General features: G+C 42.4%; 1 protein-coding gene and 1 pseudogene across 2 annotated transcripts; both read left to right on the forward strand.

Annotated features, from left to right (window-relative positions):
• The first annotated feature begins 594 nt into the window (after nucleotides 1–594).
• LOC117308361 (small nucleolar RNA U3) lies at nucleotides 595–668 on the forward strand (annotated as a pseudogene).
• A 17,914-nt stretch (nucleotides 669–18,582) lies between these two features.
• NUPR2 (nuclear protein 2, transcriptional regulator) lies at nucleotides 18,583–19,478 on the forward strand. 2 transcript variants are annotated; one of them, XM_019922058.3, is made up of 2 exons: nucleotides 18,583–18,998; nucleotides 19,273–19,478. In XM_019922058.3, exon 1 carries the CDS (start codon nucleotides 18,668–18,670, stop codon nucleotides 18,962–18,964), a length of 297 nt encoding a protein of 98 aa, XP_019777617.1. In that variant the 5' UTR covers nucleotides 18,583–18,667; the 3' UTR covers nucleotides 18,965–18,998; nucleotides 19,273–19,478. The 2 variants fall into 2 exon arrangements, with proteins under 2 accessions (XP_019777617.1, XP_019777616.1); XM_019922057.3 differs by having other exon boundaries at nucleotides 18,587–18,970.
• Nucleotides 19,479–23,182: the final 3,704 nt, after the last annotated feature.

Consider the following 23,182-nt stretch of genomic DNA (forward strand, 5'->3'; position numbering starts at 1 on the left):
TGATAAAGATGTGGAATCTAAAATATGACACACATGAACTTATCTGCGAAACAGAAACAGACTCCCAGAAATAGAAAACAGACTGTAGTTGCCAAGGGGGTGTGGGAGTGGGGGAAGGATGGAGTAGGAGTTTGGGATAAGCAGAAGCAAACTATTACATAGAGAATGGATAAACAACAAGGTCCTACTGTATAGCACAGGGAACTATACTCATTATCCTGTGATAAAGCATAATGGAAAAGAATATGAAAAAGAATGTATATATATATGTATAACCAAATCACTTTGTTGTACAGCAGAAATTAACATAATGTTGTATATCAACTATACTTCAATAAAATAAAAATTTTTTAAAGAATGATAAAGTAAGTTTGATTAATAGATGAAAAACAACAACAACAGGCACCAACTGCAGGGGTCCCTCCTAATTCTTAGTAACAAAAACCTGATTGTATGGTTGGGGTGTTATAAGGGCTGTATAGTCAAGGAGGGACTGGTCTGACTTGAGATTTCTTTCATCTAGCTTCCCATTCTTGGTAGGATTGGGAAAGGCAGCATTATTTTTAAAAATCATTTAAGAATTCCACAAAAATAAAGACTATACTTACAGGGATCATTTCTATAGTTTGTTACTAGAGAAGTTTCAGAAACCATAACTCAAAAAGAGTCATGTACCACAATGTTCATTGCAGCTCTGTTTACAATAGCCAGGACATGGAAGCAACCTAAGTGTCCATTGACAGGTGAATGGATAAAGAAGATGTGGCACATATATACAATGGAATATTACTCAGCCATGAAAAGAAATGAAATAGAATTATTTGTAGTGAGGTGGATGGACCTAGAGTCTGTCCTACAGAGTGAAGTAAGTCAGAGAGAGAAAAACAAATACCGTATGCTAACACATATATATGGAATCTAAAAAAAAAAAAAAAAGGTCATGAAGAACCTAGGGGCAAGACAGGAATAAAGACGCAGACCTACTAGAGAGTGGACTTGAGGACATGGGGAGGGGGAAGGGTAAGCTGGGACAAAGTGAGAGAGTGGCATGGACATATATACACTACCAAATGTAAAATAGATAGCTAGTGGGAAGCAGCCGCATGGCACAGGGAGATCAGCTTGGTGTTTTGTGACCACCTAGAGGGGTGGGATAGGGAGGGTGGGAGGGAGGGAGATGCAAGAGGGAAGAGATATGGGGATATATGTATATGTATAACTTATTCAGATTGTTATAAAGCAGAAACTAACACACCATTGTAAAGCAATTATACTCCAATAAAGATGTTTAAAAAAAAAAAAGTCTGTGAGGAAGTAGAGGTGAGCTACAACCTTGGGTAAGAGTCTCACTGTTCTATGTATATAAAGAAGTTAGAATGAACTACAGTGTAGTACATTAATTATAGCTATCTAAGGTATTCGGATAATAAAAATAAAATATTCTCATTTTAATAAAAGGAGAATATTGAAGTTATTTAAAAAAAAGGATTCCACAAAAATAAAACTCAACCTTGACACCCCATATCCAGTCTGTCAGGAAATCCCGTTGATGATCAAAACGTATTCAGGATCTGACCACTTGTCACCACTGCTATGACCCTGGTCAGAGCCACTATCATCTCCCACCCACATGTTGCTATAGCTTGGTCTCCCTGCTTCTACCCAAATCTTCCTGGAGTCTTCTCAACTCAGAGCAGCCAGAGGGTCCTTTTAAATCAGGAGACAGATTGTCTCACCTCTCTGCTCAGAATCCTTTCCTGATTTCCATATCAGTCAGAGTAAAAGCCAAATCCTGGCAATGACCTCCAAGCGCTCACATGATCTGCATGGACCCCAGCTTGTCAACTCTCTGGCCTCTTCCCCCACTTCTCCCTCCCTCACTCTCTCTGCTCCACTGGCCTCCTTCCTAAGCCCCAGACACACCAGACAGTTCCCTCTTAGGGCCTTCATTCTGTTCCTTTTACCTGAAATGCTCTTCCCCCAGGCAGACCATTAGCCAGCTCCTTCACTTCCTTCAAGATTTTGCTCAATTTTTACTTTAATGAGGCCAACCCTGACCACTCTACTTAATACTGCTGTCTATGCCCACCCCCACTATTAATTTCCAATTGCTGCTGTAACAAATTACCATAAACTTAGTGACTTGAAACAACACAAGTTTATTATCTTACAGTTTTGGAGTAACAACCAAATCTGCCTTTTGGAGAGAGAACTTTGGGGGGCAGCATGGATGATGGATTGGATGGGGAGACAAAGAAGAAGAAAGGAGGGAGGGAGAGGAACAGAGAGGAAGGGAGGAAATTAGATCATTTCTATTTACAGTTGACCCTTGAACAACACTAGGGTTAGGGGCACCCAACTGCCCAGTGAAAAATCCTCCAATAACTTTATAGTCAGCCCTTGGCCCTCTGTGGTTCTGCATCTGGATTCAACCAATTGCTCATCCTGTACTACCGTATATATTTATGCAGTGGGAAAAAAATCCACATATAAGTGGACTTGTGCAGTTCAAACCCATGTTGTTCAAGGGTCAACTGTACTAAGATTTTTCTGTTATGTTTTGTTTTGGGGGTTTTGTTGTTGTTGTACTAAGATTTAAATAATTGTCATACACAGGACTTGACAATTTCAGTTGCCATAACCCAGACGGTAACAGCGGGCTTGAAGAGAAAGCATCCAGAGATTCTTAGAAGGTAGAATCAATAAGGTTTGTGATGACTGGTTTGATATGGTTGGTGAAAGACTAGGAGGTCTTGAGAAAAAGGGAATCAGTTTTTGTGGGTGCGTATAATGAGTCTGGCTGGAGAGCTGTTGTCTTGGAAATACAAGGCATCTATCTGGATAGGAGTAGAAGGCATCTGGGGAAGAGTTTGGTGCTAAAGAGACAGATTTTGAAGCAGATAGGGAGGGAGCAGTTGAAGTTATGTCAGGGGATAATAAAGCAAAAAATAAATAAAGGGGTGGGGGAACTGATTCCAGAACACTGAATATCACCTTCCTAGGGTGGGCACTGGAGGAGATGTTAGAGCTGAGGGGGTGTCCCTCCCACGCCCAGCACACAGGAGCCATGTTGCCTCCTCAGTCTTTCTTCCTAGATGGTGAAGCCCAGAGTAGAGCAGAAGACACCATGAGAAAAAGAAGGAACACACAGACACTATAAGTTCTTAAAAGTTTTAAATGGTGTGTGAAAAGTTAACAACATTCAAAGGTTTATGGGGAAAATTTAGAGAGGAAAATGTTACCAGGAAATGTGAGATATTTTCATTTTTTTAATGATGTAAAGAGCTCATAGCAAATGTGAGAAGGAATCTAAAAGCCTACAGGAACTTGTTAGAAAACTGTAATCCATCCATATAATGAAACACGACGTGACCACAAGAAAGATTAAGGTAGATCAGTAGATATAAGTATAGGTGTCCATGATATATTAAAGTGGAAAGTATGAAGTGACCTCCCTCCCACCACCCCCCAAAACTTTTTTTTAATGTGCCTCTTTTTTTTTTAATTTTATTTATTTACTTTTGGCTGCGTTGGGTTTTCATTGCTGCAGGTGGGCTTTCTCTAGTTGCGGTGAGCGGGGGCTACTCTTCGTTGAGGTCACAGGCTTCCCATTGCAGTGTCTTCTCTTGCGGCAGAGCACTGGCTCTAGGCGCGTGGGCTTCAGTAGTTGTGGCACACGGGTTTAGTTGCTCTGCAGCATGTGGGATCTTCCTGGACCAGGGCTTAAACCCATGTCTCCTGCGTTGGCAGGCGGATTCTTAACCACTGCGCCACCAGGGAAGCCCCCAAATTGTTAACAGTAATAATCTTTTAAAATAAGAGCATGGAGCTAAGGAGTAGAGGACAATTCTCACATCTTTATTTAAAAATAAGTATTGGGGGCTTCCCTGGTGGCACAGTGGTTGAGAGCCCGCCTGCCGATGCAGGGGACACAGGTTCATGCCCCGGTCCGGGAAGATCTCACATGCCGTGGAGCGGCTGGGCCAGTGAGCCATGGCCGCTGAGCCTGCGCGTCCGGAGCCTGTGCTCCACAACGGAAGAGGCCACAACAGTGAGAGGCCCGCGTACCGCAAAAAAATAAAAATAAAAATAAGTATTGGGACTTCCCTGGTGGCACAGTGGTTAAGAATCCGCCTGCCAATGCAGGGGACACAGGTTCGAGCCCTGGTCCAGGAAGATCCCACACGCCGCGGAGCACCTAAGCCCGTGCGCCACAATTGCTGAGCCTGCGCTTTAGGGGCCACGAGCCACAACTACTGAGCCCACGTGCTGCAACTACTGAAGCCCTTACACCTAGAGCCCCTGATCCGCAACAAGAGAAGCCACTGCAAAGAGAATCCCGCGCACTGCAAGGAAGAGTAGCCCCCAATCGCCGCAAGTAGAGAAAGCCCGCACACAGCAACGAAGACCCAACGCAGCCAAAAATAAATTTAAAAAATAAAAATTTAAATAAAAAAAAAACTGACTTCTAAAAAAATAATAATAAAATAAAATACATTTTTAAAGAAAGAAAAGTGGACAAAGACTTGAATGGCAGAAATGTGTGGGCTGGGTTAGCGGTTCAGACTTGAGCAATGCACTTATATCTTATAAAGGAAAAATTATGAGCCTCAAATGTTGACCTATATTATTTTTATTATGATGTTACTTAAATATGTACAAACAGAAAAGTAGATATAAATGCCTTATTCTAAAAAATAAAATAAATGCCTTATTCTTATAGCTCCTTGTACAAGGATAAAACCAAAGCAAGTTAGAAAATTAAATGTAATTGTACAGTAATATAAATATAAAGTATATTAAAGAAACAGTAAAATTCAAATGAACAACATTCAGTTAATATGATGGATGATGTTTTCTGAAAAGGAAATTCAAATTAAACCCACAAGGTACTATTTTCTACCCACTAGAATGGCTAACATTGAAAACAATGACAACGCCTACCCTGGTTGGCAAGGAAGAAGAGCAACTGAAACGTTCACACATTGTTGGAAAATGTAAGATGGTAAAACACTTTAGAAAATCTGACAGCTAGTCATAAAGCTAAATGTCACCTACCATATGACCCAGCAATTTCACACCTAGATATTTTCTAGAAGAGTAATGAAAATATATGTTCACAAAATATACATGTACAAAGTCTTTTTATTCATACCATTTTTATTCTTAACAGCTAAAGATTGGAAACAACCCAATGACTACAAACAGGTGAATGGAAAAGCCAAGTATGGTATATTCATACAGCAGACTTGTACTCAGCAATAAAAAACAAGAGAATGCCAAAGCCTGATAGTGCAAAACCAGCTCCTGACTGTAACAAATGACATTTTCTTTCTCATTGGGTGGTTACCAATGGACACATGCATTTATCAAATAAACCAATGAATTTGCAAAACCCAGTGAATGGGAACCCTCTTACACTATTGGCGGGAATGTAAATTGGTGCAACCACTATGGAAAACAGTATGGAGGTTCCTCAAAAAACTAAAAATAGAGTTGCTATATGATCCAGCAATCCCACTCCTGGGAATATATCCCAACAAAACTATAATTCAAAAAGATACATGCACCCTTATGTTCATAGCAGCACTATTTATGATAGCCAAGACATGGAAGCAATCTATTTACTTATTTATTTTTTTAATTTTGGCTGCCCCGGGTCTTAGTAGCGGCATGCATGCGGGATCTAGTTCCCCGACCAGGGATCGAATCTGGGCCCCCTGCATTAGAAGCCCGGGGTCTTACGCACTGGACCACCAGGGAAGTCCCAAGACGTGGAAGCAATCTAAATGTCCATTGACAGATGAATGGATAAAGAAGATGTGATACACACACACACACATACACACACACACACATTGGAATAGTACTCAGCCATAAAAAAGAATGAAATATTGACATTTGCAGCAACATGGATGGACCCAGAGATTATCATACTAAGTGAAGTAAGTCAAAAAGAGAAAGGGGGGCTTCCCTGGTGGCGCAGTGGTTGAGAGTCCACCTGCCGATGCAGGGGACACGGGTTTGTGCCCCGGCCCGGGAAGATCCCACGTGCCGCGGAGCGGCTAGGCCCGTGAGTCATGGCCACTGAGCCTGCGCATCTGGAGCCTGTGCTCCGCAACGGGAGAGGCCACAACAGTGAGAGGCCCGCGTACCGCAAAATAAAATAAAAAAAAAAAAAAGAGAGAAAGGGACTTCCCTGGTGGTCCAGTGGTAAAGAATCGCCTTCCAATGCAGGGTACCCAGGTTCAATCCCTGATGGGGGAATTAAGATCCCACGTGCCACAGGGCAGCTAAGCCCCTGAGCCACAACTACTGAGCTTGCGCACCTCAACAAGAGAGCTCGCGAGCCGAAAACTACAGAGCCCACGCGCCCTGGAGCCCATGCACCACCTAGAAAGAAGCCCGCACGCCTCAACGAAGACCCGATGCAGCCAAAAAAGTAAAAGAAAATAAATAAAATAAAATATTTTTTTAAAAAACAACAAAAAGAGAAAGATAAATACCATATGATACCACTTATATGTGGAATCTAAAAAAATGATACAAATGAACTTATTTATGAAACAGAAACAGATTCATAGACATAGAAAATGGACTTGTGGTTGCCAAGAAAGAGGATGAGGTGGGGGAGGGAATCGCTTTGAGGTACACCAGAAACTAACACAACATTGTAAATCAACTATACGTCAATTAAAATAAATAAATAAATTTTAAAAAATAGCGAATGAAGCTTTTTCCATGTAAGTTTTACTCAAAATATGTATAAATATAAACATATAAACATTAAGAAGTAATAGTATTTCAGAGAGTCTGAGTGGAGCTAATGAACTGAACGTTTGTGTGACTGTCACTTGAAGACAAATGGCACTGGCAGCATGGTTGACCAGCTGAAGGGAAAGCAGAGTGCAGAATTGAGAGAAGCTTTCCACTATTTGACAAGGATGGTGACAAACATCAAAAAATTGGAGACTGTAATGAGGCAAAATTCCCTAGAAGCAAAATTTCAGGATAAATTAATGAAACAAATGGTGATGGAAATAGTACAATTGACTTTCTGGACTTTCTGACAATGATGACAAGAAAAATGAAAAACATAAAAAAGAAATTAGAGAAACATTCCTTGTGTTTTATAAGGATGACACTGTCCGTGTTGGTGCGACATAAGTACATCACATGATAAAACACCTTCAAGAAAAGTTAACACATGAGAAGATTGATTAAATGATCATGGAAGCAGATATTGATAATAATAGTCAAGAAAAAACTGAAGAATTTGTATAAATGATGTCAGCAAAGTGAGACCACTGTACAGAATGTGTTAAAGTTCCTGTGCAAAATTATTTGCCTTTTTTTTTTTCTTGTTGTCAAAAGAATATACATGAGTAGTCATTAGGACTTACTTCTCTGTGTTTTTCTTTTTTTTTTTTTCTTTTAATTTTAATTTTTGGCTGCATTTGGTCTTCGTTGCTGTGCGCGGGTTTTCTCTAGTTGTGGCGAGCAGGGGCTACTCTTCATTGTGGTGCGTGGACTTCTTATTTTGGTGGCTTCTCTTGTTGCAGAGCACGGGCTCTAGGAGCGCAGGGTTCAGTAGTTGTGGCATGCGGGCTCAGTAGTTGTAGCTCGCGGGCCCTAGAGCGCAGACTCAGTAATCGTGGTACTGTGGGCTTAGTTGCTCCACGGCATGTGGGATCTTCCCGGACCAGGGCTCGAACCTGTGTCCCCTGCATTAGCAGGCGGATTCTTAACCACTGTGCCACCAGGGGAGCCCTATGTTTTTCTTCTTTATCTCACTATCACTATCCTATACCTTATTTTTTTTAAATACATCAAGTAGCAAGTTGCACATGGCTTGCTAAATTACTGGTTCTCAAATTTTGGACGTTGAGCATCCCTTTACATTTTAAAATTTTATGAAGATCTCTAAGACTTTTTGTTTGTATGAGTTATATATAATAAAAGTTTCCATATTAGAAATTAAGACAGAATTTTTTTTTTTTTTTTTTTTGCGGTACCCCGGCCTCTCACTGCTGTGGCCTCTCCCGTTGCGGAGCACAGGCTCCGGACGCGCAGGCTCAGCGGCCATGGCTCACTGGCCCAGCCGCTCCGCGGCATGTGGGATCTTCCCGGACCAGGGCATGAACCCGTGTCCCCTGCATCCGCAGGCGGACTCTCAACCACTGCGCCACCAGGGAAGCCCAAGACAGAATTTTAAAATATTTGTTCATTACAAAATAATAACAAAACCATTACAGGTTGACATAAGTATTTTTAAAATAATTATACTTTCCAAAACAAAAAAAACACACTAGTGAGAAAAGTGGACTCATTTTACATTTTTGCATATCTCCTTAACGTCTGGACTAATAAAAGACAGCTGGATTCTCATATCAACATTCAATCTGTTGTGATATCGCACTTCATGTAGCCTCTGGAAAATTCCACTCTACACTAATGAGAGAACAAGAGTGAGAGGCAGATAATGTCTTTAATATTGTTGTTAAAATGGTTTTTACCTCATGGGTCCCCTTTGCTCACACTTTGAAAACCACTAACATACGTCCTTCAACACATCTAAACTTAGATGGAGTTGGTCAAATACAAGAACACCTAAGTTACACCTTTTTAAAAATAGTTTCCTTTAGGGACAATCAGCCTGTTGTATATTTCAGAATTCTGAACTATAGACAATCCACAGTATATACCTAAAGTTGTGCTATTGCAAAGTGGGTTCATTATCCAAGTACTCATACATCATTATTTTTTACTACTGATCCTATACCAGAAGCTTTGTCTTATATTGATACTTGCTTTTAAAGATTTGTTTGGCTCTTAAAGAAAATCTGCTTGTGGTACTATTTACCTCAAACAAGTTATATATTTGATTTCCAACTTAAAAATTACAATTAGTTTTGTAGGAAACTGCCATACTATCTTTCAAAATGACTGTACACTTTTACATTCCCAGCAGCAACGAATGACAGTTCCTGTTGCTCCACATCCTCACCAATGTTTGGTGTTGTCAGTGCTTTGAAATTCAGCCATTCTAATAGGTGTGTAGTGGTAACTCACTGTTTTAATTTGCAATCCCCTAATGACATATGATGTTGAGCATATTTTCATATGCATATTTGCCATCTGTATATCTTCTTCGGTGAGGCGTTTGTTCAGATCTTTTGCCCACTTTTAGTCAGGAAGTTAGTTTTCTTATTGTTGAGTTTAAAAGAGATTTTTTAAAATATATTTTTGATACCACTCCTTTATCAAATATGTGTTTTGCAAAGATTTTCTCCCAGTCTGTGACTTGTTTTTTCATTCTGTTAACTGTGTCTTTCACAGAGCTTAAGTTTTTAATTTATATTATTTTTTAATGCATGGTTTTTTAAAGTTATTTTATTTTATTTACTTATTTATTTATTTATTTTGGCTGCACCGGGTCTTAGCTGCGGCACACAAACTCTTAGTTGCAGCGTGCATGCGGTGTCTAGTTCCCCGACCAGGGATTGAACCTAGGCCCTCTGCATTGGGAGCACGGAGTCTTACCACTGGACCACCAGGGAAGTCCAAGTTTTTCATTTCATTTCATTTCATTTTTTTAAATGTTTTATTTATTTGTTTGTTCGTTTGGCTGCACTGGGTCTTAGTTGCAGCACGCAGGATCTTTTATTTTTGTTTTTTAAATTGTTATTGGGGCTTCCCTGGTGGCGCAGTGGTTGAGAGTCCGCCTGCCGATGCAGGGGACGCGGGTTCGTGCCCCAGTCTGGAAAGATCCTACATGCCGTGGAGCAGCTGGGCCCGTGAGCCATGGCCGCTGAGCCTGCGTGTCCGGAGCCTGTGCTCCGCAACGCGAGAGGCCACAACAGTGAGAGGCCCTCGTACCGCAAAAAAAAAAAAAAAAAAAAATTGTTATTGGACTATAGCTGCTTTACAATATTGTGTTATTTTATACTGTACAGCAAAGTGAATCAGCTATATGTATACATATATCCCCTCTTTTTTGGGTTTCCTTCTTATTTAGGTCACCACAGAGCACTGAGTAGAGTTCCCTGTACACGGGATCTTTTAGTGGCGGCATGCATGCAGGATCTAGTTCCCTGACCAGGGATCGAACACAGGCCCCCGCATTGGGAGCACAGAGCCTTTTTTTTTTTTAATTTATCTTTTATTTACTTATTTATTTTTCTTTTTGGCTGTGTCGGGTCTTAGTTGTGGCACACGGGATCTTTGTTGCCGCACACAGGCTCTTCGCTGTGGCACGTAGGCTTCTCTCTAGTTGTGGCGTGCGGGGTTTCTCTTCTCTAGTTGTGGCATGCAGGCTTCAGAGCACGTGGGCTCTGTAGTTTGCAGCACACGGGCTCTCTAGTTGAGGCACGCAGGCTCAGTAGTTGTGGCGCGCAAGTTTAGTTGCCCTGCGGCATGTGGGATCTTATTCCCTGACCAGGGATCGAACCCACATCCCCTGCATTGCAGGACAAATTCTTTACCACTGGACCAGCAGGGAAGTCCCAGGAGCATGGAATCTTAACCACTGGATCACTATAGAAGTCCCTAAGTTTTTAATTTTAATAAAGTCCAACTTATCAATTTTTTCTTTCATGAATCATGCTTTTGGTGTTGTAACTGAAAAGTCATCACCAAGCCCAAAGTTACCAAGATTTTTCACCTATGTTATTTTCCGGGAGTTTTAGTTTTGTCAGAGGTTGGGGAAAGGGAGCGAAGGACAAAGAGTGGAATACAGAGGATTTTTAAGGCAACGAAACTATTCTCTATGATACAGTAATGATGGGACAAATTTTCAAAACACATACAATGTACTACACAAAAAGTGACCCCTAATATAAAATATTGGACTTTAGTTAATAATAATGTATCAATATGGTTCATCAGTTATAACAAGCGTAACACAATATTTCAAGATGTAAATGTAGGGAAACTGTAGGAGAAGGGGAACAAAAGAATAAACTGTTATCAACCAGGAGAAGAAACAATAGCAAAGATAACAAATCAGTTGTAAAGACTCTAAGTTCTGTTTCAATGGTAAAGACTAGCCTGAAGCACTTTCTTGAGGTGTTTTGCAGAATTTAAACCCCCCTAGGGACTCAACTACCAGATCAGCTGAAACCTAAGGGATGATGATGTTGACCTTTTCTGACCCTTGATACTTCAATCAACTAAAGCTTGGACTCTGTGGACAGCCCAAGCCCCTTCATGAATATGTATACACCCTTAGCTTAAAACCTCCCCAATTTTGCTCTTTGGGGAGACACACTGCTTTGGGAAAGATCTCCAGTGTTCTCTTTACTTGCTGCAAGTAATAAGTCCTCCTCCCGCTCTGTGGCTTGATTGTGACTTTTGGCTCCACACCTGCCAAGAGGCAAGTCCAGTTTTCCCTAACAGCACCAACCCCCGTCTCTGTGGGGCACTGTGTGGCCACGGCTGCCATATACCCTAGGAGATGCTATATTCCAGCCTCCCCTTACATTTTATATCCCCCCACAGCTCCTGGCACGAGGCCTTGCAATATGGCAGGCTGCTGAGTCAATGTTGCAGCTCTGACTTCAGATTTCATCAGGGCAGTTTGTGTTTCAGAAAGCAAACAGGAGAGGATGGACCCAGCCCGGCAACGGCCAACTTAGCTGTCTGAAGACGTGAGCTGTTCAAAATGTGGTTGATGCCTCTGATTTTCTGAGTCTACCTTTATTCCCAGGGCTCTTTGAATGAAACAAATTCACTTCTCCCGAGGAATCCTCAAAGCACACCGCCACTGAGGGTGGATTTATCTTTCTAGAACTCATATCTTAAATCCCCCTCTTTAAATCCCCTCCCTCTTTAAATTACCTCCCATCCATCTGCAGGGATAGCAAACACAGATCTCAGTGAGGCAGGCAGCCAGCTTCAATGAGGAAAGGAGGCCCATGTAATGTGGGGACCAGTGGGAATTGTGGCAAACTGAAAGGCATACACATTCAAAGGTTCTTAAAACTGTGCTGGTCAAACCAAATGTATGAACAGGAAGCCCAGTTCAATCACCAGCAGTCAATGTGGGGTGTTTGATTCATATTTTATAGTACAAATTGCTCAGTATAAATTACAGGGCCCTTCAGGTCCAGCCACTCTTACCCACGTCCCTACACTCTGTTTATATGACATACTTTCACACATTCTCCCTGTTATCTTTGCTGGTTCATTCTTTTCCCCCCAACTTTTATTGAGCACCTAATATGTACCATGCACTATAATATTAATAGATGCTTAGGAAACAAGGGTGAACAAGAGTTTCAGTCCTCATGGAGCTTGTAGTGTAGTGTCGACAAAAAATTAATCAGTCCATCTAAGAAATGGAAAATTTTATTCAAGCCAAATTGAGGATTATAACCTGAGAACAGCCTCTCAGAAAGCTCCAGGAACTGTTCCGCCCATTAGAAGTCAAAGCAGTTATGTAAGTTTTTTGAGAGAAGGGGCTGTACATTAAGTGATGTATTATTGACAGTTTACACAATCCAGATCTGTGAGTGCAAAGTAGTGGGTCATCGTGACCCCTTACAAAATCAGGAAGGAATGTTACCTTTTAAGGAGTTGTCTTGTTGGTGCTCGGAGAATGTTGCTCTTTATGGCTGAGCAGGTATTTCTGCCTGTGGGGAGGTTTGGTCGATGCATAATGCAGATACACAATGCACACTAGAGGGGAGAGAGGAGGCCAAAAGGCAGAGAAAAGTTTTTACGTTTAAATTTTTCTTTTCTTGCCACGAAGTATGAATTTCATGTCATAGTAGTGAGGGGACATACATGTTAACAGTTACCAGACTGTGATAAGCATTATGAGAAAAGTACCGGGTTTGACTGAAATATACACAAGGGGCGCCTAGCCAGATCAGAGAAAGATAGGTTTGGGAAGTCTCCTCCTCCGAGTAGACATCTTAGCCGTGGCTAAGGATGAGCTAAGGAAGCAAAGATGAGAGTGAAAGGGTGAAGGTGGTGGTAGGGAGAGGGTTTCCTGGAAGAGCGAACAGTACTAATAAAGGTTCCTAAGGAAACGAACATTCCATGTGGCTGGAGAGTAAGAATACAGGGAGGGGTGGCACAAGATGAAACTGAAAAGGTGAGCAGAGGCCAGATCTTTCCAAACCTTGTGACCAAATGAGTCAGATTTTGTCCTTGGGGGAATGGGCGAGACCAACAGTTTTTAATCAAGGACTCACATTTGTCTTTTAGAAAAATCTCTCTGGCTTCATTGTGGAGAACAGGCTGAACAAGGGGTGGAAGCAAAGACGATAGTTAGAGGGCCCTCACGATAAACCAGGCAGAGACGATGATGGCCTGGCATGAGATGCGGCAGTGGGGTGGAAAGCATGGACCAGACTTGGGAGATAGAATTGATATAACTCAGAGATTTAGTGATGGTGGGAAGAAAGACAAGAGGAGGTGTTAATGATGAACTTGGAGTGCCCTGATCCCCTCCTCATCCTTTCAGCTTAATTCTCTCAGTCTTCATGGACCCTCTAGGCATCTTCTTACCCACTACCTCCAATACTCTGTCCCACTACTGGAGTAGCACACCATATTGTATAATGGTGAGAGACTGGGTGTCCTTCTTCCTTGTTGTGTTGGGCAGAGACCCTGTATCACTCAGGGTCAAATTGGGAGACGGAAGCCACACAGCAATTTGAACAGCGAAATTTTAATACATGTAAGTGTTAACTATAACAGGGCATTTGAGTAAAGTGGGATTGGCTGCTAGCCAAAAAGTAAAGAGAACTCTAAAGGATACAGGATTGGCATATGTAAGGTGCACCCATCACCCCCTAAGCTAAGGTAGAGGACCGGGGCTGAGATCCAGACCTTGTGGAGAGTTACACAGCTGCGGGTAACTGGATGGCACAGAAGTCGCTCAATGCTGGGCCAGTGGTGAAACCGAGAGAGGCCCTGTGAGGCTCCCAGGTATAGAGGCCCTTTTGTCCCCTGTTTCTTATAGGCAAGACTCCAGTCTCCATGACCCTCCTGGAATTCCAAAGGGCAGATTCGAACAGTTGCTCATCAAGGGAGGAGCAGGCAAGAAACCAGCTGAGGTCAGATGAAAGGAACCAGAGAAGTTCATCCAGATTAGGAGACCCACCATCTGAGACGAGATTAAGGGAGTGCAAGCGGGCGCACTCACCCTAATCTTGTCAGAGACCCCACCTTTGAACCATCGTTGTAAAACCCCTCATCAAATCCTCCCAGGTTGGGACACATAGTTTTTCCAGGCAGGAGTCCCCCTTTGCCTGGCAAAGTAATAAAGCTATCCTTTTCTACTTTACCCAAAACTCTGTGTCTGAGATTTGGGACCGGTGTACAGAGAAGCTGAGCTTTACACAGCAATGGTAGTTGCTGGAAATTTGCCCTCCAGAACTTGCCAGAAACCTACCTTCTAGGGTGTCAAGAAAAGTCATTCTTGGAGAGGTGTCTCAGTGGAGGCACCCTGACACAAAGGCAACCAAGGATGGGAGGATTCAGGGGAAAACTACTGGCTGGGTGGTGCTGGCCACTGTCACTGCAGGAGCGGGGCTCTGGAAGAGCTACAGGAGCTGCAGAACCCTGGTGCTGGGGAAGCCATCTGCACTGCAGGAGCTGAGCATTAAGGAACCCATGCATGCTGCAGGAGCCTGCTGAAAGAGGACATTAGAATGAGAAAGGAAACCCCTTCCTCCTGCAATTACTCTCCGGAGCCCTCACCTCACAAAGACTAACATTGTGCCAACTGGTAAAGAAAAAAATACTTAAATGGTCCAGCACCAATTTTTGCACAGCAAGCAATGAAGGGTGAATTTGGAGCCAAAAGGCAATAAATTGGTAACTGGCACAGACCCCATATTGTTTATCACAGCTGCTGGAGTACCACAGGGGGCTAGAAATCAATATGGCAAGGAAGGTTAGGAAAGGAGAAATGTATATTCAAGTCTGTTGCCTACTTTTAAACTGGGTTGTTTTTTGGTTGTTGTTGAGTTGTAGGAGTTCTTCATATATTCTGGATATTAAACCCTTATCAGATAAATGATTTACAAATACTTTCTTTCATTCCATAAGTTGCTTTCTCACTCTCTTCATAGTGTTCTTTGATGCACAAAAGTTTTCAAGTTTGATGAGGTCTAATTTATCTATTTTTTCTTTGGTTGTCTGTGCTTTTGGTGTCATATCCAAGAAATCATTGCCAAATCCAATGTCATAGGCTTTTCCACTATGTTTGCTTCTAAGAGTTTTATAGATTTAGAGCTTATGTTTAGGTCTTTGATTCATTTTGAGTTAATTTTTGTATTGGATGTAAGGTAAAGGTCCAATTTCATTCTTTTGCATATGGATATCCAGTTTACCCAGAACCAAATGTTGAAAAGCATTTGATCATATATGCAAGAGCTTACTTCTGGGTTCTCTATTCTGATTCATTGGTGTATATGTCTGCCTTATTCCAGTACTACATGTTTTGATTACTGTAGCATTTGTCTCTTAAATCCTGTGAAAAATTAAAAGTGGGGTTACAAAAAAATTTATAACAATAGGTTTTATTTATTTATTTATTTTGGGCTGTGTTGGGTCTTCCTTGCTGCGTGTAGGCTTTCTCCAGTTGCGGCGAGTGGGGGGCTACTCTTCGTTGCAGTGCGCAGATTTCTCATTGTGGTGGCTTCTCTCGTTGTGGAGCACGGGCTCTAGGCGCGCGGGCTTCCCTAGTTGCAGCACGTGGGCTCAGTAGTTGTGGCTCACGGGCTCTAGAGCACAGGCTCAGTAGTTGTGGCGCATGAGCTTAGTTGCTCCGCAGCATGTGGGATCTTCCCGGACCAGGGATCGAACCCGTGTGTCCTGTATTGTCAGGTGGATTCTCAACAACTGCGCCACCAGGGAAGCCCCAACAATAGGTTTTTATATGTGCCCATGTATTTACCTTTAACAGGGATCTTTATGTCTATATCTGGCTACAAGTTACTGTCTCGTGTCCTTTCATTTCAACCTGAAGGAATCCCTGTAGCATTTCTTGTAGGACAGGTCTAGTGGTAATGTGTGGGAGAGTGGTATGGGGGGGAGGGGGAATCGGATGAAGGTATTCAAAAGATACAAACATCCAGCTATAAGACAAATAAGTACTAGAGATGTAACATACAACATGATAAATATAATTAACACTGCTGTATATGATATACAAAAGTTAACAGAGGAAATCCTGAGTTCTCATCACAAGGAAAAAAATGTTTTTCTATTCAATTTTGTATCTATATGAGATGATGGATGTTCACTAAATTTACTGTGGTCCTCATTTCATGAAGTATTAAGTCAAATCATTTCACTGTACACCTTATACAGTGCTGTACATCAACTATATACCAATAAAACTGGAAGAAAAAAGATATATCAGGGTAACCAAAGAGTCTGAATTCATGAGGGAAAGAATTCTAGCTAATAAGTGTGGAAGAAAGGATTGAATTAGAAAATTACCATTTCACAGCCCCTAATGAGATAATAGCAGATGAACAAAACAGCAAATAAAGCAATGAACTATGGTTGAAACTATTAGATAAAAGCTTAATGTGGAACTATACAATTGCAGGGGCAGGCTGTCACCACCTGAGCCTACTGATCACTGAAACTGGGACCATGAGCTATTGCGGGTCTCCTGGTGTGATACCAACACACATCACCTCCTAGCCTCTAGAGCCAACCTCCATTTACACAATATGGGAGAGAGAGGAAGAAGTTAAATGACACGACAAGGAAACAGAAAAATCCACAAAGTGGGGCATTTTACAGGACAACTGACCCAGTTTTTGCAGCAAGTCATGACAGGAAAAAATGAAAAGGGCAGGGGCCCACCCTAGATTATAAGAGACTTAAACACCATACAAGAAAATTTCATGTGTAGATTCTGTATGTATTCTGAGTTGTATGTTTTCTATTGTCTTTCAGACAATCAGAGAAATTTGATTCTGGACTGGGTTTTAGATGATAACAGGGCCAAGTTGACTTTGTCAAGTATGCAAATGGCATTGAGGTTATGGAAAAAAGTCTAGTTTTTTAGAGCTGTATATTGAGATATACAGGAGTAAAATGACATAAGGTCTGCAGCAGAGCAAAACAGAAAGGGGTAAAGCAAACCTGACAGGATCTTGATAATTGTTGAATCCATGTGATGGGATACGGGAGTTCTTTGTTCTATTTTCACTTCTGAGAAGGTCTGAATATTTTCATAACAAATTCTAAAGAGAGTTTTTAAAAGAGATGATGTGTGGGAGGGTGGTAGAGGGATAAATATTAGCTTCTCTTTCCCAGCAGCAGGTGTAAGACACGTGGGTGGAAGAGAAAATCCTCTCTGCGTTTTATTAAAAACTCTCTCTTGGGATTTGCTCATTTAAGGAACTAACAAAATTGCCCTCAGAGCGTGGTATGTAGGCCACGCCCCACCAGGGATACTTCAGAGAGCAGAAAAAAAACTCAAATTGCCAACTTGGTCACAGACAGAAACTCAGCAAGATCAAATACCTGAAAAGGACTTTTTTTTTAAGTATTGAATTATTTTCGATCTATTAAAAAGAAAATCCCCGAGGGGATAGATGCAATTTTCCTGGGAAGAGAATTATCTGCGCTAGTTAAACCAAACCAAAACAAAGGCATTCTTCGCAATAACTCCCTGAGAGCAGCGTTTACCGAGACAGTAATTAGGTAATTAGACCGGGTAGTCACCGCAGAGCCTCGGGTGCCGCAGGGTGTTAATGACTCCTGCTCAGCTGTGCAGCTGCCCTCGGCGAGGAGGTAGGTCTGGACTTTTCTGAGCGTAGGCCACTCGGCCTGATTCCTCTCGCCTTTGCAGCTCTCGGGGAGCATCCTTCCCCCAACGCCCGCGGGGCTGGGCGCACCCGGGGCTGGCGGGTGGGACGCTGGGCTCGCGCTGGTTCCCCCGCGCGGCCGCTCCCAACTCTCGGCCCTCACCCCAAAACTGCCGGCGCATCAAGCTACCACAATTTTAGCGTCCCCTGGCCGCAGGGCTTGGGCACCTGCTGATAATCCGAAATTGCACGCGGTTCCCGGCCTTGCACCAGGCAGGGTGACTTTCCCTTCTTAATCGCTCGCTCGCTTAATACAGTTAATTCGTACCCCTTATCAAACACGTGGACTGTGGAAAGGAAAAAAGAACTAATGTGTGTATGTCCCTACCAGCCAGAAATACTTTTAGCATTCCACCGCATTTCCTTTCACTCCAGACATGTTTTAAATATATATTACTGGGATACCAGAGATATTACTTCAGAAGCTCATTTTTCACTTTGCATCATTTATTGAGCACTTACTCCTGTCATCAAATAGCCTAACAAAATGTTCAATGCTGATAAAAGTCCGCCGGAGTAATGCACAGCTCCCTGACACTTGATACTTGGATAATTTCCCATTTTTGACCGACATAAACAAGTGTTTGGTCTAATTTTGCCAAATACCCTTCTCGCTCAGGCGGCGCACAGGCCGGGATGGAGGAAAGGATCATGGTTCCAGGTGCCAGATCGCAGAGGCCTAGCGCTGAGTACCTTCCCGGTCCTGTGACGTCAGCCCTAGGCCCCGCCCCCTTCGGCGGAGCCAATCGAAGCGCTGGGGGGGGGCCTCCACAAACTTGCGCGCACGGGCGCGCTAGCGGCAGACCCTGAGGCTAGGCGCGATGGACTTGGCGTTTCCTGGTGTCCAGGGTCAGGCCCAGCTGCCGCCACCCGAAGCGTGGCCGCTGGTTGGCTCCAAGGAGGAGCTCTATGACTGTCTGGATTACTACTACCTGCGCGACTTCCCGGCCTGCGGGGCCGGGCGCAGCAAGGGCCGGACGCGGCGCGAGCGGGAACTGCGCACCAACTGGCGGGTGCCCGGCGGCCACGAGCGCAAGATCGCGCAGAAGCTCCTCAACGGCCAGCGCAAGCGTCGCCAGCGCCAGCTGCAGCCCCGGCCGCGCACCCGTCTCGCCTGAGTGCTGGTGCGTGCGGGCCCGCGCGAGCGCCCTGGTAACGCTCCGGTCCGCCCCCTGCGACTCGAACGGGGCACAGTCGCCCCCTCCTGAGGCTGCCCCGCGTAGCGAGTCATTAGCTGGGCTCCCTAAACTCCCAGCCTGTCTCCCGGTGGCAGTTAAAATTCTACCTTTTGGAATTTTTTAGTTGGGTAGAAGGGGCTAGGAAACGCAGAAAACATCTTTCTAAAAATACAAGTAAGGGATTTACTTCCAGTGTTTATGCACGGACTAAAGAGAATTGATTTTTGTTTTTGTCTGGTTTTCAACAGGATACCCATACCCAAAGGACCTGATAAAAGTATTTTCTCTGACTCCAGCTATAACTCCGGTCCTAAGGGGAACAGTCCATGTTGGTCAACAGAACTTCTTTTCGACATCGCTTAAGTTCAGTATCTTTTCCTCACTAATTGTTAAGTAACATCCAAGTGGGTATGCCTGTTTAGGGTTTTTAATTAAAAGAGCAGCAAGAATGGCATTTTAACTCTGCTGGTGTTTTTTTTAAGTTGCTGTGGTAACTTGTTTCAAGTACACAAATATTTGAGTTCTTATCTGCAAAGAAGACGTCACAAAGACGAATGTGGGCAGAACAGAGATAGGAATTCTCTGCGCTTTGACCCCACAGCAATCCTTTGAAGCGAATGCTAGCTCCATTTTACGGACGGGATTCTGAGGCACAGAACTCAAGTAACTTTCCAGAGGTCATACAGCTAATTAGAAAACCTGGCATAACAGATACTCAAAAACATTCACTCTTCCCAGCATCACAGTTTTCCTCAACTGTAGACATCCTTCTGTGGTTCAGAACCACCCACAAACTCCATGTCCAAGAACTAGGGTTATAGTTTAAAAATTATGCAGAGTATGGCAGGGTCCCTCTTCTTTCTCTTCACTCTGCATTCAGTCAGGTCTCTGCGCCCAGCGGTGAGTCCTTTGTTGGGGGAGAAGGGTGGTGTTCTGGAAGGAGCAACTTGAATTTTAATCCTAGCTATGGGTGTTCATCAATCTGGCACTCAGCAAACTTCTAAGTGGTAGCTACTTTCAAGTTCCACCATGCTTCAGGTTTTGCATTTGTAAAATGGGAATAATATTGGGTTACCTCGCCAAACAGGATTATAGATAAAATAAATAAAATGTGACACCCTTAAGGGCTTGGCACATAACCGGTGCTCAATAAATAGTAATTATTATTATTTTTTTTTTTGCGGTACGCGGGCCTCTCACTGTTGTGGCCTCTCCCGTTGCGGAGCACAGGCTCCGGACACGCAGGCTCAGCGGCCATGGCTCACGGGCCCAGCCGCTCCGTGGCATGTGGGATCTTCCCGGACCGGGGCACGAACCCGCGTCCCCTGCATTGGCAGGCGGACTCTCAACCACTGCGCCACCAGGGAAGCCCCAATGGTAATTATTTTTAAGTTTACAGAACGTGATCCCTCTTCTCCTTCCTCTCTAGTCACGAAGTCCTTTTTTTTTTTTTTTTGGGCCGCACCATGCGGCATGCAAGATCTTAGTATCCCAACCAGGGATGGAACCCTTGCCCCCTGCATTGGGAGTGCGGAGTCTTAACCACTGGACTGCCAAGGAAGTCTTAAATTCTTTCACTCACTTCATTATTTTAAAATGTCTCCAACATTCAGGCAGTGTGGTATGGTAGGAGTCTTCACTTTGGAGTCAAACACCTGTATGGACTTGGGAAAGTTGCTTAAACTCTAAGCATCTGTTTCCTTACCTATAAAATAGGGATGATACAGTACCTATTTCAAGAGTTCTTGTGAGGCATAAATGAAATAACGCACGTAAAGCTCTCAGTGCCTGGTATACAATAGGCACTCAAATAATTAGTAATAATGTCCACATCACCACTGTCTTAGCCTTCAGGATTTTTTTCCTTACCCCTAGTCTCCCTCTGCTATATCTCAGACATGTCCAGATTAATCTTCAGAAGACCATTTTAATAATATAAAGATCCTCAGTGCTGCTCTAACCTTGCAGGCCAAAAAGCTTAGATGCCTTATATTGTGCTGCAAATCATCTATTGCATTTCTGTTTTTTTTTTTTTTGGCTGCATCGCGTCTTAGCTGTGGTACATGGGATCTTCATTGCGGCACATGGGATCTTTCCTTGCAGCGCGTAGGCTTCTCTCTAGTTGTGGCATGTGGGTTTTCTCTCTCTAGTTGTGCCACGCAGGCTTAGTTGCCTCGCAGCATGTGGGATCTTAGTTCCCCGAACAGGGATGGAACTCGCGTCCCCTGCACTGAAAGGCACTGGACCACCAGGCAAGTCCCCATCTATTGGATTCTTAGGTTTGTTTCTCATAACTTCCAAAAACACACTGGTTCGTGACACATGTCTTCTGTCCTCTAACTTCACCATATTCAATTCTGCTTCTTCCTTTGAATCTGTGCTGTGCTACTCAGTGTGCCCTTTACAATTTTAATTTTTCTAAAACTAATTTCACCTAACTGAAAGTGGCACCAAGTGCCACTTTCTCCCAGAAGCATTCATCCACACTGAATGTCCATTCCTTTAAAATCCTTTAGAACTTCATATAAACACCACTTAACCATTTGTTTTATAGTATTCTGTACTTTCAGATCAACAGTTCAATTCATTCATTCATTCTTTTTTGTCTGATATGTGCAAGGCACTATATTCATATAACGATGTCTTAGTTATCCAAAGAAAAAACTGCATTTACAGTGTATGGACCTTAATGTCTTAAACATCTCAGTTCCTACACAATTCCTGCTGTGAAGTACAGCATACCCAGACATGAGCTATGTTAAAGCAACACTGTAAGATGTTCTAACTAGATTTTGCTCATTTTAGATACTAGAGCTTTTAAAATTTAAATATGCTCACTGTAGAAGTTATGTGTATTAGTTACTTATTGCTGTGTAACAAATTACTATCTCAGTTTCTGTGGGTCAACAATTTGGGAGTGGCTTAGCTGGATGATTCTAACTCAGGGTCTTTCAGGAGGCTGGAGAGGAATTAGGCTCCACCTTTTGAAGGGAGTGTCAAGGAATTTGAGGACATATTTTAAACCACCAATGTAGGTTTAATTATTGTGTGTTCACTGTAGACAAATTGGAAAATACAGACAAGCCAAAAAAAAAAAAAAGGAAGGAAGAAAGAAATCACTATCCAATGAATAACATCACTACTGGGATGTATATAATTACAGCCTTTAAAATATAATAGAACTTTCTCAAAATACAAACATACTATGTGTACTACTTTGTAACCTGCTCTTTCACTTGGTGTTTTGTGAAGATAATTCTCACTTCACATATTCTTTCACATTTTAAATGGCTGCATAGCATTTCATTGTATGTATGTATTACAACTTATTTAACTAATTGTATATTGCAGGACACTTAGGTTATTTCACGTTTTCCCTATTTTATACATTTTGTTAAATCAACATCCTTATGGCTAATTTCTTTCACATTCATGACTTTCTCAAATTCTTAGACATGGAATTTCTGGAACAGAGTTTGCACAGTTTTAAAACTTCTGATATTTACCACCTAATTTCAGTAGAATTTTTATTGCAATCATCAAAAGTCCACTCAGCCAAATATCTGTATCAAATATCTGTAACAATGCCTGCAAGAGTTCGTTGTTCAAATTTTCATCACTGTAATTGCATTTGTTGAGGATGACTGTGATCACTACAGAATAAGTTGGTATATAAATTTTACTAAAGTGTGAACTTCGGCACACCTAACCCACCAAACTGCAAATGATAGGTAGCAGAATTCTATTTATTTTCAATTCCCACTTTTTTGCTATTCATTTTAACTTTTTACATGTTCTTTTTTTTTGAATAGAGGTAATACATTAACTGTTTCAAAATCCAAGAGATAGAAAATGTTATCAGTAAAAGTCTCACCCCTATGCCACTGCCTGAAGGCAACCAGTGTTATCAGCTAAAGATATTTTATGCATGGACACTATGGGCTTTTCTCTCCATTTCACAAACAGCACCCTATACTCAATTCTGCCCCTTGCTTTTTTTCTCTTGACAATTTACCTTGGAAATCATTTCATATCAATACACAGAAAAACTTCTTTCTTTTTTATAGCTGCATATTGTGTGAATGTGCCATAATTTTTTTTTACCTGTATTCTGCTGACAGGAATTTAGATTGTTTAATCTTTTACTATCACAAAATA

The sequence above is a fragment of the Tursiops truncatus genome, chromosome 15, assembly GCF_011762595.2.
Source record: "Tursiops truncatus isolate mTurTru1 chromosome 15, mTurTru1.mat.Y, whole genome shotgun sequence".
Lineage (NCBI taxonomy): Eukaryota > Metazoa > Chordata > Mammalia > Artiodactyla > Delphinidae > Tursiops > Tursiops truncatus.

Coding starts and splice junctions, on each gene's coding strand:
- NUPR2 (XM_019922058.3), top strand. CDS start 18,668: ATGGACTTGGCGTTTCCTGGTGTCCAGGGTCAGGCCCAGCTGCCGCCA.